Source organism: Dendrobates tinctorius, unplaced genomic scaffold (genome assembly GCF_039654945.1).
Source record: "Dendrobates tinctorius isolate UK_male_01 unplaced genomic scaffold, ASM3965494v1 ptg000145l, whole genome shotgun sequence".
NCBI lineage: Eukaryota > Metazoa > Chordata > Amphibia > Anura > Dendrobatidae > Dendrobates > Dendrobates tinctorius.
Window position 1 is genome coordinate 18,856,226 of NW_027361812.1, and position 16,390 is coordinate 18,872,615.

At 42.7% G+C, this 16,390-nt stretch overlaps 1 protein-coding gene across 1 annotated transcript in view; it reads right to left on the minus strand.

The window, feature by feature from the left end:
• ZNF385A (zinc finger protein 385A) overlaps window positions 1-16,390 on the minus strand; it is a 260,612-nt gene that overhangs the window by 88,012 nt on the left and 156,210 nt on the right. The window contains exon 2 of the mRNA XM_073546272.1: window positions 11,287-11,429. Coding sequence (XP_073402373.1) covers window positions 11,287-11,429 — 143 coding nt within the window. The remainder of the gene's footprint in view (window positions 1-11,286; window positions 11,430-16,390) is intronic.

Below are 16,390 nucleotides of genomic sequence, written 5' to 3' on the forward strand. Positions count from 1 at the left end.
CATCTGCAGGACAACGGTAGGTACTGGTTTCTATTTAACTTTCCCAAAGTATTTCATCAATTATTTTCCTGTCTGTAATATCCTCAAATAAAGGTGAAACTGGCTTAGGCAGGAGGATACGGTGGGATATGTGAGGATAGAGAGAGGTGATATCATACAGTTAGTAACACAGTAACATAGTAAGGCCGAAAAAAGACATTTGTCCTTCCAGTTCAGCCTATATTCCGTCAGAATAAATCCCCAGATCTACGTCCTTCTAAAGAACCTAATAACTGTAAGATACAATATTGTTACGCTCCAGGAAGACATCCAGGCCTCTCTTGAACCTCTCGACTGAGTTCGCCATCACCTCCTCAGGCAAGGAATTTCAGATTCTCACTGCCCTAACAGTAAAGAATCCTCTTCTATGTTGGTGGAAAACCTTCTCTCCTCCAGACACAGAGAATGTCCTCTTGTGACCGTCACCTTCCTTGGTATAAAAAGATCCTCGGAGAGATATTTGTATTGTCCCCTTATATACTTATACATGGTTATTAGATCAGTCGTCTTTTTTCTAGACTAAATAATCCTAAATTTTGATAATCTCTCTGGGTATTGTAGTTCCCCCATCCCCTTTATTAATTTTGTTGCCCTCCTTTGTACCCGCTCTAGTTCCATTATATCCTTCCTGAGCACCGGTGCCCAAAACTGTACACAGTATTCCATGTGCGGTCTAGCCGGGGATTTGTACAGAGGCAGTATAATGCTCTCATCATGTGTATTCAGACCTCGTTTAATGCACCCCATGATCCTGTTTGCCTTGGCAGCCGCTGCCTGGCACTGGCTGCTCCAGGTAAGTTTATCATTAACTAGGATCCCCAAGTCCTTCTCCATGTCAGATTTACCCAGTGGTTTCCCGCTCAGTGTGTAATGGTGATATTGATTCCTTCTTCCCATGTGTATAACCTTACATTTATCATTTTTAAACTGCATCTGCCACCTTTCGGCCCAAGTTCCCAACTTAGCCAGATCCATCTGTAGCAGAATACTATCTTCTTTTGTATTAAGTGCTTTATATAGTTTTGTATCATCTGCAAATATCGATATTTTACTGTGTAAACCTTCTACTAGATTGTTAACAAATATGTTGAAGAAATTAGGTCCCAACACCGGCCCCTGTGGTACCCCACTGGTCAGTTGCTTACCCATTTACACACATTTTCCCCCAGACCCAGCATTCTCATTTTGTGTACCAACCTCTTGCACAGTATCAAATACTTTGGAAAATTTAAGGTTCGTATACCACATCCAATGACTCACCTTGGTCCAGTCTATAGCTTACCTCTTCATAAAAACTGATTAGTTTGGTTTGACAGGAGCAATTCCTCTTAAACCCATGCTGATATATGCTTATCCAGAGAAGATAAATATTATCTCTGCTTATGCACTCCTCAACATTAAAAGTGCAGCACCAAGAAGGAAAAGTTGTGAAGTTATGGAAATCACAAAATGGATAGGCATGTTAATGATATGCAAATAATGAAAAAATGGAAACAACATCTTTGAACATCTCGATTTATTCAGTATTGAGTATGAACACCAGTGCGCAGAAATACTTGCACTTATCTCTTTTGGCAAGTAATTTATGGTTGTTTGAGGACTGATCTACCACTCCGAATGCACTTGGGCACACAAGTAATCAAGATTCTCTGCTGGCAGCTCTCATTGCAATTGCCAGAAGATGAGGACCCAAACAGGAAACCAGTCCGGAGACGCTGCAGGGCAAGGTAGCACTTTTCTGCAATGCAGGCTGCTCACAGTAGCACCAGTAACATGCGCCCTGGCATTTTAATGTTGAAAAACGGCTCCTGGGACACTTTGGACACATAACTGTATCACTGGTTCCAACACCAAATCAATGTAACACTGACCTGTTAGAGTGTACCTGGAATGAAAACTGCAGGGGTCCGGTTACTGTACATTTTGCCATCCCATATTATAATCCTGAAAGTAGCATCAATATGACTGGTGTGACAACTCAGCACATGCCGTCAACGCAGAAGCCAAAAACTCACATAACGTCAGAGTGTGCGTGCGCCAACTGATTCCCCTGTCCTGCATACAGCGGCAGGATCGCACACAGCAGTGCAGAGGGAGATGAGTGCTTGTTCTGACCTTGCAGGAGCCAAGCGCACACGGTTTCAGATTGCACTCTCATCTCCCTCTCCACTAAGCAGTGGCCGCCCACTGCTGTGTGGTCCTGCATGTCCTGTGTGCAGCATTCCCTGTAGACTAGACAGGGGGATCAGACACCCACATACACATTGACATCATTTGAGCCTTTGACACTTTCAATGACAGTATGAACAGGGCTTTCACACAATGTGAGGGGTGGCAAAATGTGCAGTAGCCGGACCCCTCTAGTGATATTGTGTGAGCTCTCAGCTCCTGAGTCACTACATGCAAGGCTGAGGACTCAAAACAGGTAGGCTATCAATCATAATTGGGGGTGGAGGTGGAGGATGTTAAATAAGTCAGTGGAATGGTGAACCAAGCACTTAGCCAAGGTGCACTGAAACCCCCTCATTTACATCTATATGTAAAACGGGTGTATGTATGTATGTGTGTATCAAGCCACGCCCACTCCATATATATAAAATAAATATCTAATATATATATTTCATAGGCACATCTTCTTGATCACAACAGGTTACACTTGCCTGTGTTGCCCATAGCAACCAATCACTAAGCATCTTTCATTTCACCAGAGCTGTTTAAAAGATGAAAGCTGAGCTGTGATTGGTTGCTATGAGCAACAGTTTTCCCACTCCACAACACCTCAGCAGACACTGACCAGGTGAGAGAATTCTAGCATCCCTGGATACATAAGCTCCCAGCCATTGTCTTCCCCCCAGAAAGGAGCAGAGAGAACATGACAAATGAATCCCCCTCCTCTATTACTGCCGTGCTCTATTGTTACCGGCATAGAAAATTGCATCATCAGCGGCCACACACAGCCACACTGCCAGGTTACAAAACAGTACATCTCCAGCCACCCAGCTCGGCACTATGGGATGGAGGATGTGTGTTGGGTATATGGGCACTGGACTATGGGATGGAGGATATGTATGATGGGTATATGGGCACGGGACTATGGGATGGAGGATATGTGATGGGTATATGGGCACTGGACTTTGGGATGGAGGATGTGTGAAGGGTATATGGGCACTGAACTATGGGATGGAGGATGTGTGAAGGGTATATGGGCACTGAACTATGGGATGGAGGATGCGTATGATGGGTATATGGGCATGGGACTAAGGGATGGAGGATATGTATGATGGGGTATATGGGCACGGGACTATGGGATGGAGGATATGTATGATAGGTATATGGGCACGGGCCTATGGGATGGAGGATAGGTATGATGGGTATATGGGCACGAGACTGTGGGATGGAGGATGTGTAATGGGTATATGGGCACTGGACTATGGGATGGAGGAGATAATCATTATGATTTGTTATAACTAACCACAGTTAATTACTATGCCCGGGCAATGCCGGGCTCTTCAGTTAGTATGTAATAAAGCTATTTTTACTTAAAACAAAATAAGTAAAATGTGTGTCACAAATGTGATTTTTAAAGGGGCTAAGCTCCCTACATGAATGTGTAACTAATTTTAGTTTGGCCAGTAAAACTTCCCTTTTAGGAATTACAGGTGGAATAGCAGGTATAACCAGAAATGATATGGCTCAGCTGGAGAATAATACAGTTGTGGCCAAAAGTATTGACACCCCTGCAATTCTGTCAGATAATACTCAGTTTCTTCCTGAAAATGATTGCAAACACAAATTCTTTGGTATTATTATCTTCATTTAATTTGTCTTAAATGAAAAAACACAAAAGAGAATGAAGCAAAAAGCAAAACATTGATCATTTCACACAAAACTCCAAAAATGGGCCAGACAAAAGTATTGGCACCCTAAGCCTAATACTTGGTTGCACAACCTTTAGCCAAAATAACTGCGACCAACCGCTTCCGGTCACCATCAATGAGTTTCTTACAATGCTCTGCTGGAATTTTAAACCATTCTTCTTTGGCAAACTGCTCCAGGTCCCTGATATTTGAAGGGTGCCTTCTCCAAACTGCCATTTTTAGATCTCTCCACAAGTGTTCTATGGGATTCAGGTCTGGACTCATTGCTGGCCACCTTAGAAGTCTCCAGTGCTTTCTCTCAAACCATTTTCTAGTGCTTTTTGAAGTGTGTTTTGGGTCATTGTCCTGATGGAAGACCCATGACCTCTGAGGTAAGTTTTGGCAAACTCCAGCCTGGCTTTTTTATGTCTCGGGGTAAGAAGTGGGGTCTTCCTGGGTCTCCTACCATACAGTCCCTTTTCATTCAGACGCTGACGGATAGTACGGGTTGACACTGTCGTACCCTCGGACTGCAGGGCAGCTTGAACTTGTAGGTGATCATAAGCAATGCACAAGGATTTCTTTACGTTAAATATATTACATGTATGTCTGAAACTATAAGCTTCAAGACCTATAAAAGCGAAATATAGTCTTCTAAGGTTCAATGAGCAGAATGGAGATCCCTAGATAAATTATTTCTCTTCCAATAAACACGTGAAGAATGGCTATATAACGATCATACAAAATTACCTACAGGAGGCAGAACCTATGTCTGCTAAAAATAATAACGCTCACAAGCTTCAACTCCTGGTCCCTGGTGAAACGTCTAGATTCATAGATATTTTATTGTTCATAAAGGAGTTTGAAACAGACAAGATCAATGTTATCATTCAATAGCTGAAAAGTCATATTGAAGTAATGAAGTAGGGTATGTGCATTTGGTGGGAGTATATTGATCAGATATAGAGCATCATGTTGCTAGACTGAGATGGCTACAGTATGATGTTTGCTTCTATAATCTTACGAAGGCCAATAACTGAACAGTAGGACCGATCATCTAGTTGCCCCAAAAATAATAACTTCAAAAAGAAGAGTCTCTTTCAGCTAGATTACAGATGATATGCTTCTCCACTATATTAATAGATAAAGTACTGCAATTAAAAGTGCCATTTGAGGAAAGAGACTAAAGGGGGTAGCCTGTATCTCCTTTTAACAGTCCATCAACAAGGAACTGTCCTTGATAAACAATAGTGCTGTGTAGGGGGACCAACAAAATAAGCTTACCAGAAGAGTGCCCCCTCATGTCAGAACTCATGTCAGAATAATGCTTCCCTTGACCCAACCATAAAAAAGATATAATAATTGTGCAGTCCTGTTGCCGATTGGGGTAACTCACTGATAAAAAGTGGTCTCATCTTTTTAAAGGGAATTTTTTTTAGTAGAATCAATCCTCCTAAGTCTATATAGGCATGTAGGTCTTAGGAAGCTGAATAAAAATATACCTTAATATCGGCTGTCTGATGTCTTATTCAAGACAACATCCATATTTTCCTATATGTAAATGAGCTGTTGCAGGACTATGGGCCGGACACTGATCTCCCTGAGAATCTGCCTCCAGAGATTATTTTTAATAAAATGAGGCATTGCCAGTGTGAGACATGTAACTAACATAGAACAGCAGAACTGAACTTTGCTTCTTACAAACACCTTTGCTGCAACTCTCACAGCTCTGCTGCATTGCAACACTGACTGCCTGTGACATGGAAGCTGAGAAGAACCTGCAGATGTGTGTAAGGATTCCTGACTTTCCTTTGTGCCTGTTTGCCCTTATCCAAGATGGAGTCTTGTATCTCGCCCTGCCATGGAACTTCCTGTCTGTCCTATTTATTTAAGTCCAGGTCGTGTGCTCCTCTTTGCCTGAGTATTTTGTTACCGTTGGGTCCTGAGCTCCTGCCTGTCTACTGGTGGTCTCACTGCTGCTGCTGCTTGCTATTTGGTGCTCTGCCCCTCCACGTTATGCTGCCTACAGTCCTCTGGGCATCTCCATATAAGAAAAACGTGGATTTTTCTGGAATAAGATCCCATCGGATCGCAGATATAAAGGTATCATTTTATTCAAATTTATATGAACTGCTTGTCCATATTGACACTTGGAAAGGTTGATCCTACTGACAAATTCCCTTTAAATTCTTAAAATTACACAGTGTTTCTAAAAACAAGCAACTTTTCCATTTACTTCTTGTTGCAACAAAAGCATCTCTCTTTTCAAGAATGGAGGAATTTTGGTTTCATAGTTTACTTCTCACCTCTGCAGAGGTGTCAAAAGTAACCAGGCATGCACTCATTTTTGTTGCCAATGGTTTAGGCATTAATGGCTGTATGTCTGAGTTGTGTAGAGAACACGCCAAATTTACACTGTTATACAAGCTGTACACTGACTACTTTACATTGTGTCAAAGCCTCAGATCTTCAGGGTTGCCCCATGAAAAGATATAATAAATGTTCACAAATATGTGAGGGATATATACACATACATAGAGGGTGGATATACCTGGGTGGGCCATTTATAAAGTTGGATCCAAAATGTCCGACTTCAAAATGGCCGCCATGGTCACCACCCATCTTGAAAAGTTTCCCTCCTCCCATATACTAATGTGCACAAACAGGAAGTTGATACCACCAACCATTCCCATTTTATTTGGGTGTATCCATATACATGGCCCACCTTGTATATTAGTCAGGGAATGCATTTCTTTCTATTGTTTTCACTGAGTTATTGGAGCTGAATTTTATAACAGAAAGACCAAATCTCAGGAAAAGCTGCCCGCCCCTTTATCCGGACTAGATTATCAGTATACATTATATGAGTATATGTACAATATATATATATATATATATATATATATATAGAGAGAGAGAGAGAGAGAGAGAGAGAGAGAGAGTTGGTCTTCCTGCTATAAAATTCAGCTCCTATAAATTAGTGAAGCAATAGAAGCACACTCCCTGAGTGGCAGGTGCCAACAGCCTTTGCAGGAGCCTGGTCAGCAAGGAGTTCAGGGGATCGCTCATTTTTCCCCTGTCAGTGTCATCCTTCAATGTCAGTGCCTTCAGCATAACTTTGTCGTACAGCAATATGACTGAAGCGAAATAACAGTCCACACGACAGCGTTATGTCCCCTTCAAAAGACCCTAGATCACACAGCCTGCCTAACCACTGCTATCTTCTAATATTTCTAAAACTCAGGTCCAATAGTTAAAAGTAGTCCTTGTAATGGACTTATAGGTCTTTTATAGGAGACGGTTTAGGTATCGTTTTATAATGAATTTCTCACATCCCCATAGGTGTTCTTGTAGATCTAATTTTAATATTTTATTGTGACACGAAGGCATCAATAATAGCTTAAATTCTCGCACATAAGTAAGATGTAAATAACTATAATCTCCTACTGGGGTTTACTCACTTAAATATAAAAAAATATTGAGAATTCATGTGATTTACAAAAATTGCATTTTTGGCTGTTTGTGAAAGCTATGCTGGCTTAGAGCTGGTTAAGGTTTCTGCTATAATTTACACTCACTTTGTTGAAAAAAAAGGTAGAAACAGCACAAAAGCTCACAGAATTTAATTTATCCCCCCCCCCACACGGTATATCAAAAATTTCCAAAACTCTTAATTTTAACATATAGATAGATAGATAGGTAGATAGATAGATAGATAGATAGATAGATAGATAGATAGATATTAGGGCTCTGGAAATTGTGCGCATGCTCGTCCTCTGTCTCATTCATGGTCTATGTGGCTGCTGAGGATAAGCACACGTACCTCCACTCCATTAAGGATGAGGCATCAGAGCCCTATTCTCGAGGTTGAAGAGCTACAATCTTGTGATTGCTGGGGGTTTCAATGGTCAGACCCCCATTGATCAGCAAGTTATCCAGTGGATTGGGCATGACTATTTTTGGTGGAGTAACTCTGTAAAGAAATACAGAGCATTTCATTTATCGTCTTACACCGATCAAGTTTTGTAATGCAACAGCGATCTCACCAGCGAGATCGCTGTGTGTGACACTTACCAGCGACCGGCCCCCCTGCCTGGTATCGCTCATCGTCCTGGAATGGCCAGGACATTTTTTTGATCGCTGGTCTCCCGCTGGCCAGCACGCATCACTGCGTGTGGCAGGCGGGAGACCAGCGATCAGCAAGCTGGCGCTGGTAACTAAGGTACACATCGGGGTTCTAAGCGGCGCGCAGCGCTTAGAAGCCCGATGTGTACGTTAGATACCAGCGCACTGGTGCAGGGAGCTGGTAACCAATGTACACATCGGGTTTCTAAGTGCCGAGCGCCACTTAGAAACCCGATGTGTTCCTTGGTTACCAGCTCCCTGCACCAGCACGCTTGTAACTAAGGTACACAGTGGGTAACTAAGCGACATGCGTCGCTTGTTACCCATGTGTCACTGGTGTTGATCGCTGGTGAGATCTGCCTGTTTGGCAGCTCACTAGCGATCATGTAGCGACACACCAGCGATCCTTACAAGGTCATATCGTTGTCGGGATCGCTGGTGCGTCGCTATGTGTGATGGGGCCCTTACTTAGGAAAGTTTCTTCTATCAGTTATTTACAGAAGATTACTATCTCGGAGCTCTGTGGTTATTACTGCACTGACATCATTGGGTATAACTAATAATAGCTTGTATAACATTCGCTAAATTTCATTGTCTTGTATTAAAGTCCTCATTATCTATGTGTCCTTTGTAATGACAGTCCCTATTGTGAGTTTTCCTTTTCAGTTGGATTCAGAGTCCACACCTTAATCCAGTTTCCAGTAGGTGCTTTATCGGCAGCACATCTGTGGTTGTGAATTATCATACTTTTAGGTAAGAGGATGAGGAGCGGAGTGTGAATCTAATTTACTCCTTACAGAAGAAGGTCTGTAATTTAGGAAAGAATTCCAAAATACTGAATATTCCCCAGTATAAAAACATGACGAATATTTAATTCTATTTTAATGCAGAGGAGGGTCTGATATCACAATTCTTCTTCCCCAGCTTGTCAGGAAGCTCACTTCTAAACACACTAGGCTATTAAAGGGGTTGTATGGAGTGGGGAAGTTATCACTTAGGATAGGTGATATAACTTGTTGGTTGCCGGAAATCTAATAACTGGGACTGCACTGATCACAACTACAGGGCTAATAAATGGCTTGATAATATGGAAGCACCACCGCTCTATTCATTGCCTTCGGGACTGCCCTAGCTGAGCTGCCCTGTTATAGGAATTGGTGAAGGTCCCAACAGTCAGACAATTGGCAGGCCACAATCTGTGTTGTGCAAAGTTGATATTTTACCCAATTGAGACAATCTGTTATTAATAGCTGCTTTCTGTTGCAGAAAATACAAAAATTTACATACTTTCCTCCTGACCCAGCGCCCCTTCTACAACTTTCACAAATTCTCTCCCAACTGTGTTGCGCTTCACTGTCTCTACTATTGTAGCCAATCAGAATGTCACATGACTGTCAGGAGAGACAGCGAGAAAATCATAGGAGCAGCGCCAGTCCGGGAGATATACGGTACGTATTTTTATATTTTCTGCAACTAGTAAGAAAGCGTCTTCCAGTAGTGTATAAACACTTTCTTTGGAGTCCAGTGGGCAGTCCAAGTTGAAGGCAGTCTTTCAGAGACCTAACTCTAAATGAGGACCTATCCACTTGCCAACATGTAATTTACTTCATCTGGAAATGTATTATTAAAGGGAATCTGTCACCCTTTTTTCGAATGAGCTGCCGGCACCGACATCAGGGGCTTATCTAAAGCGTTCTGTAATGCTGTAGATAAGCCCCCGATGTAACCTGAAAGATAAGAAAAAAGAGATTATACTCACCCCAGCGTTCGGTCCAGTCCGGTCCGATGGGAGTCGCCGTCCAGTCCGGCGCCTCCCATCTTCATACGATGCCATCCTCTTCTTTCCTTCTTGTCGTGGCTTCGGCGCAGGCGCACTACTCTGCCCTGTTGAGGGCAGAGCTGAGTCCTGCAGTGCGCAGGCTCCGGGAGAGGTCCGGCGCCTGAGCACTGCAGTATTCTGCTCTGCCCTCAACAGGAGCCACGACAGGAAGGAAAGAAGAGGATGGCATCGTATGAAGATGGGAGGCGCCGGACCGCAACACCCACTGGACCAAGACCAGACCGCCCCCCGGTGAGTATAATCTAACTCTTTTTTCTTCTCTTTCAGGTTACATTGGGGGCTTATCTACAGCATTACAGAATGCTGTAGATAAACCCCTGATGTTGATGCTGGCAGCTCATATTCGAAAAAAGAGGTGACAGATTCCCTTTAATTATCAAGAGGGTGTTACTATTGCCGTTATGAATTGTATGTGTAACTATATAGTTTAATTCTGCCAGTACTGATTGGTCTTTGTATGAACAAGGAGAGTCGTAAAACCCGTGTCAATTTATTCACACATTTGCAATAGGAATAAATGAATAATTATACATGGTAGAGTTGTAAAAAAAGTTTGAGAATTTTTATTTTATGTGACATGGAGGACACTAGACAGCTGTTTCCCTATATAAATATGAGCATCAGACAACTGTCCATAGTAGTTGGATATGTTACTGAGTCTATCATTGCTGATAGGTTTCCCAATACTTTTTAGTAAATAATATTAAACCTGGCTTCTTTTCTTCTACATTAAGGGGCTACAAATTATCCTATGCTTAACCCAGAGACAAGTGGTGCTGGAGGAGTTCGCAGCCTCTTATACTTAACATTCATACTTGTCCAAGCCATATGTGAGTGAATCAGGCAGCAAAACTATCATATTAATGATTGTTTGGTCCCCAGATTTCTTTTATGTATAAACAGCTTTAAGTAGCGTTATATTATACAGTTAAAGGTATCTCATCATGCTGTACCTGCAGTCTGATGTGTGAGGACCATGACCAAGAGCAGGAGAAACTTAGCTGATTGATATATAGTTTCTTTGGGGTGGGGGGAAATGGTTTTATTATTTTAAATTCCTGCTATTTATTGCTTTGGAGTGCAGTGGGCGGTCCTACTAGAAGGAAGTCCCACCCACTGGACTTATAAGTTTGAACAAGGAATAGTATAAATAAATAATTTACAAGTTACACTGAATCCTTTTCCACAACCTGATAGATCAATCTGTCCTGCTCTTTCTGCTCTATAGAATGTTCTGTTAGACAGGTTTCCTTTAACAAAGGGGTGGATTTATCAAAGGAAAAATAGAGTGATTCGTCATATCAACCAATCAGATTTTTTTATTTCATTTTGAAAAGGCCTTTTAAAAAAATAAGATTTCTGAGAGTATTCTCTATTATTTCTTGGCACCATTTTTTGTTAAACAGGATAACGTTTATATCTTACCGTGCTGAATCTGGGGAAGAGACCCAAGGCAGGCTGAGGCTCCACCGGAAATGAGAGGAACGGTTTTATATCCAGATGACGCTGTACCATGGCTGGAGGCGGACGGAGCAGGGTGGGGAGGCTGCCACCTCTGTTAATGCTCCCTGAAGAGAAAACAGAAGAAGTGTTTCATAAAGCAAAGTCCATACAAATGCATCATAATACAACGTACTACCCATTAATGAGCGACTATTGGGAAACTTTTACTAATTATTCTAAAATCATTTGCTCATCATTGAGTTAAAAGGTGGTACTGACAATCATAATGACATTCATATACTAAGAACAGTTGTCTTTTTCCATTTTTCTCTTTTTCTGTTTTACTACACCTTCGGTTGCAGTCAGTGAATATATTACATATGAACAGTACAAATAAACTCTATAATCAGTCTATGTGTCTTATAGTATAGAGGGATTTCAGCATTTGCTTTCTATAAGACATGCTATTTATACTATCCGTGGAAATACACAACAAAATAATACTTTTGATGTATACTTACAATGGAAGACTGACATGATGTATGCAGAATCTTACATGCAGATCCTAAAAGCCTGTGCTGACGTACTGCACTTCTGTACTTATAGCGGGGCTGGTACAATTGCATCCAGTCTAACTAGACATCAGATTTGTGCTGCTCGCAAGTTTAGCACTGGAAATATCATGACTTCATATGGAGAAATTATTTACAGCCCCTTTCATCCTTATTACATCCATGAACCTCCATCTTTGACCCTATTTGATACCTTGGGTAACATCTGAAGAGGACAGCCCTGATTTAGAAATGAAGGATGATGATATAGTCTTTATGCAGCTTCTCTGGTTGATATGGTATATTTAGTGGATGCAAAATACTCAATGGGGCTTGACTGTGCATTTACACTTATGGGCAAGGAGGGCACCACGTTGGGTTTCCATATAACTGGCTGTTTAATAGGACCCTTTTATTTTGGAAGTGATAGTTTGTAGCTCCAGTGTTGCCTCTACAGAGTAGTGTATGAGCAGCAGCCTATAGGTCATCTCTTCTATTTATTCACCTGGCTCCCGACATCCGTACTTTCTATAATGTCATGATGTCTCGGTACGAGAAGGTCCAACTCCTAGAGATAATCAGGAATTGGCACACAAAGTAAATCAAAAAGCTGTCTAGCCTTTAATGCGTAACCAAAGAACAGAAGACAGGACCCAAAATCTGTCTTAATATAATGCATAATGGTATCTTATTATGCGCCACAATCATGTCAGTCGAGTGTTAATGTTAACTTCAAATGTGAATGGTTCAAGCATTTCAATAGCTAAGGTTTTCATAGAAGTGACGGAAAAGCCTCAGGGGGTCACATTTGATCTACCACCTCAAGTAGCTGCACAATTCTTTCTTCCCAGAATGTTGTCTTCTTCACAGAATGTTGTCTTAATTTGCTTCCCTGCTTACCACTACAGCCTTCATCAAACCCTCTGCCATTTAATTGCTTGCTCTAATGATGCTTATCTAGGATGTACTTCAGGACAAACTAGGACAACTGACCGCTTGGAAGAACAAAAGGAGACCTGCTTCAGCTTTCAGTGGCACACAATACAGCTCACAATCATCAAAAAGTGACTACTTTAAACTCCCCAAAGTCCCAGATTTCGGCCATGTTATTAAAGTGTTTGTAGAAATGTTTTTCAGAATATTGATAATTCATTCCTAAGTGACCTCAGTGGCTTCAGTTCATTTTGCAAAGTGGACGTGAATATGGTTCTTGCAGAGCTAAAGTGTTTTCCGCTGTGTCTCAGATTCAGGTTGTTATTATCCTACCGGGGTGAATGTTATAATTATCCTGCCATTTATATGGCTCACAAAAGAACCATTTCATGCTATGCTGTTGCTCACAGCTTTTTAAAGTTCACAGGATTTTTTGGGGTATATGCACCACATCATTGAATGTATGTAAAGTTTGTTCTCATTAAGATGAATCACAATCTGTGACAACAGCAGAGTGCTGGAGAGGCCGCCAAAATTGACGGAAGTGGCTCTCGCCAAGCTTTATATCTTCTCTTGAAGCATTGTAAAATACTTTCTGATAAAAATAGATGAAATGTATAGACCTCATAGAGTCATGACTAATGCCAACCACTGGCAAAGGTTAATGATGCACAGTGTCTGTGCTCACCAATGACTTCAGGTGCTCACAACCTTTAGGACTTAAAGAGGAACTGTACTTCCAAGTGACATTTTATAGTATGCTGTCCTGTGTATGTACATTAGGAATAACACTTTTTCTGGTAAATATATGATTTGCATCCTGCATCCCCCCCCCGCATTGACTCTGAGTGAGTAGGTGGAGAGTAGTTGCTGTGATGTTTTCCTTATACTAAATGCACAGAAAGGGGGATTGCAGCTTTTTTTTCTCTTTGGTAGCCCATGGATAGAAGCAGCAGAGACACCGAGTAAATTAGAAGTACTGAGAAGTGTAGCTGTGAATCCAGCACTTGTCGATGCTATTTAGAATCTGCACAATCTGTTTATTGGCCTCAAAATATCCTCCTCTCTCCATCTCCCTACTCTCCTCTCCAAAGAGATCAATAGGCTGTGTAACCTGGTACCTCACTGAGCTGAGGAAGACAGACAGAATTGAGCTACATTTTTTTCAGAGAGAATGATGAGTTCAAAAGGCTGGGGGGGCAGTTATGGAAGTGGCTCATAAATGGAGAAGTAAAAGCAGATTTCTTTCTTAAGATACATTACAAGGTTTCATAAAGTTGCTTGTGCTATTGATTTATGCAAAGATTTTGAAGACAATATTGACCATTTAAAGCAGAGGCATCCAATCCTTGGCCTATGGCAAGGGTAGGAAACCTTTTTTTCTGCCAAGGGCCATTTAGATATTCAAACCATCCTTCGGAGGCCGTACAAATTGTGCGCTGACTGCACCCACAAAGTAAGTCTTGACGCTGGCACTGGTGTCAGGATGTAATCTTTGACTGCACGCACCTAAGTGTTTAGTAGTGAACACTGCATGCACATGCTCACAGAGGAAGAAGTATTTAAAAGGCTGGTGTCCATCAAAACAGAGCTGCTGGCCAAAGCACTGTGGTCCACAGATATTTGCCCATCCGTTTGCTCAGTTTTTTCAGCCTCTCTGGCCATTTAACTTTTGTGGAAAGAGCTATGCCGCATATGCAGTGCTCTGCATTCTCTCCTAGGTGATGTGTGTATATAGCATCCTCAGCGTCTCCTATGTGATGTAGTGCAGCACCCTCACTGTCTCCTATATGATGTATATACAGCAGACTCAGTGCTCGCTATTAGCTCATAGCTATTTTATGAGGGCATCTGTAGGCAGCAGTGTTTTGATGCAGCCAGGGGTATAATGACTGGGCCCATGTGGGAAGTGGGCTCGCAGATGGCAATGCATACTTCAGCTGGATGTGCATCTGAGGAAGCAAGCACATTAAGCTGAGGTGTATTGCTGCGCAGGGACCTGCATGTAGCGGACCAGATGTTGTCAGTTGACATCATCGTAGCAGTCACGAATGACACATGGCAGTGAGGTCATGCGCTGCCCGTGCTGGCACACTACAGTGAGCTACAGAAGTTGCCGCCACACAAGGTGCGAGCAGAAGATGAAGAATTGATTATTTTTTTATTTAATGTCCAGAAAATGAGTTGCAGAACATTATACCAAGAAGGGGTCCAGGATGGGGAGCATTATACAAGGAAGGAGCCCAGGATGGAGGACAGTACAACAGGATGGGGGGCATTTATAAAGGATGGGTGGCCTTATGCCAGGAAGGGGCCCAAGATGGGGACATTATACCGAATGGGGGACATTATTACAGAAAAGATCCCTGGACAGGTGACATTATACCAGGAAGTGGCCCAGGATGGGGGGCATTTTTCCTCAAAAGGGCTCGGGATGGGGGTCATTATAACAGAAGGGGACCCTTGATGGGAACATTGTACCAGGATAGGGTACATTATAACAGGAAGAGGCCTATGACAGGGGGTATTATAACAAGAAAGGGCACAGGACAGGGGATATTATAAAAAGAAGGAGCACAGAATGGGGGACATTATACCAGAAAGGGACCTAGGATGAGAGACATTATTACAGTGTGGCGCCCCTGAGGCTCAGTCGCCACAGAGGTACTGCACCTCCTCCTGAGGTGTGGTGCCACACCATCCAGGTAAGGTGGAGACACCTGACCACGCTCCAACACCTGCACCCCACGCACCACAAAGTAGTGTAGCAAAGCACCTTCGGCGGCTGCCTGCTTGGAGTGTAGCATAGCACTCCTTGGTGGCTCCCTGCTTGGAACACGAAACGTGCTGGGAGGTGGGTGGAGTTTAGTTCGCACAAGAGAGCGGGAAGAGGTGAGTCAGTCAGTCAGTCCATTGACTCAGTCATTGAGTGAGGATGTAGAAGGACAGAGTGTGAGACAGAGAAGATCCCCGGGAGAGGGATGGAAGAAGGAAGTGCTGCAGCAGGCCACAGTGATCTGGGTCTGCTGGCACAGGAAAGAGACAGAGAAAGGAAGCTTGATTCTCCATTGGGAAGAAGGATTAGCACGGAACGTGAGGAGAATAAGAGAACAAGGACCAGGGTTAGAGGAGAACCCTTTTCAAGTATTAAACGCAAGGCCAGGGTCCGGTCCCCGAGGTTGTACGGATACTAATGGTCCTGCAGCAGACACCGGAGGAATAGAAGTAGTGACCACTTTATTCCCACACAAGACTTGGGGGCACAACAGCAACATATTAGTGAGCTGGGACTCAGCAGCAAGGAGTCCCCAAAGCAGGCTACAGCTGTCTGCCGTACAAGTAGAGTTCATAGGAACATCTGACAGGAGGAACTCCAGTGTAACTCAGTACTAGGAGTACTTCATTCAAATGCGCTATAAGAGGAAACGTTCAGAAAAGGCACATGTTGGCGGAGTGTTGGAAAGGAGTACTTCATCTCACCTGGAGGTTGGCTGAGCTCCTGACCCGGAGGACACGGCACGGATGCGGGCACCTGTACCTGCAACAGACTGTGAGTAAAGTTTTGGATCTACATGCCCTGGTGTCCTCCACTGATTCCTGCG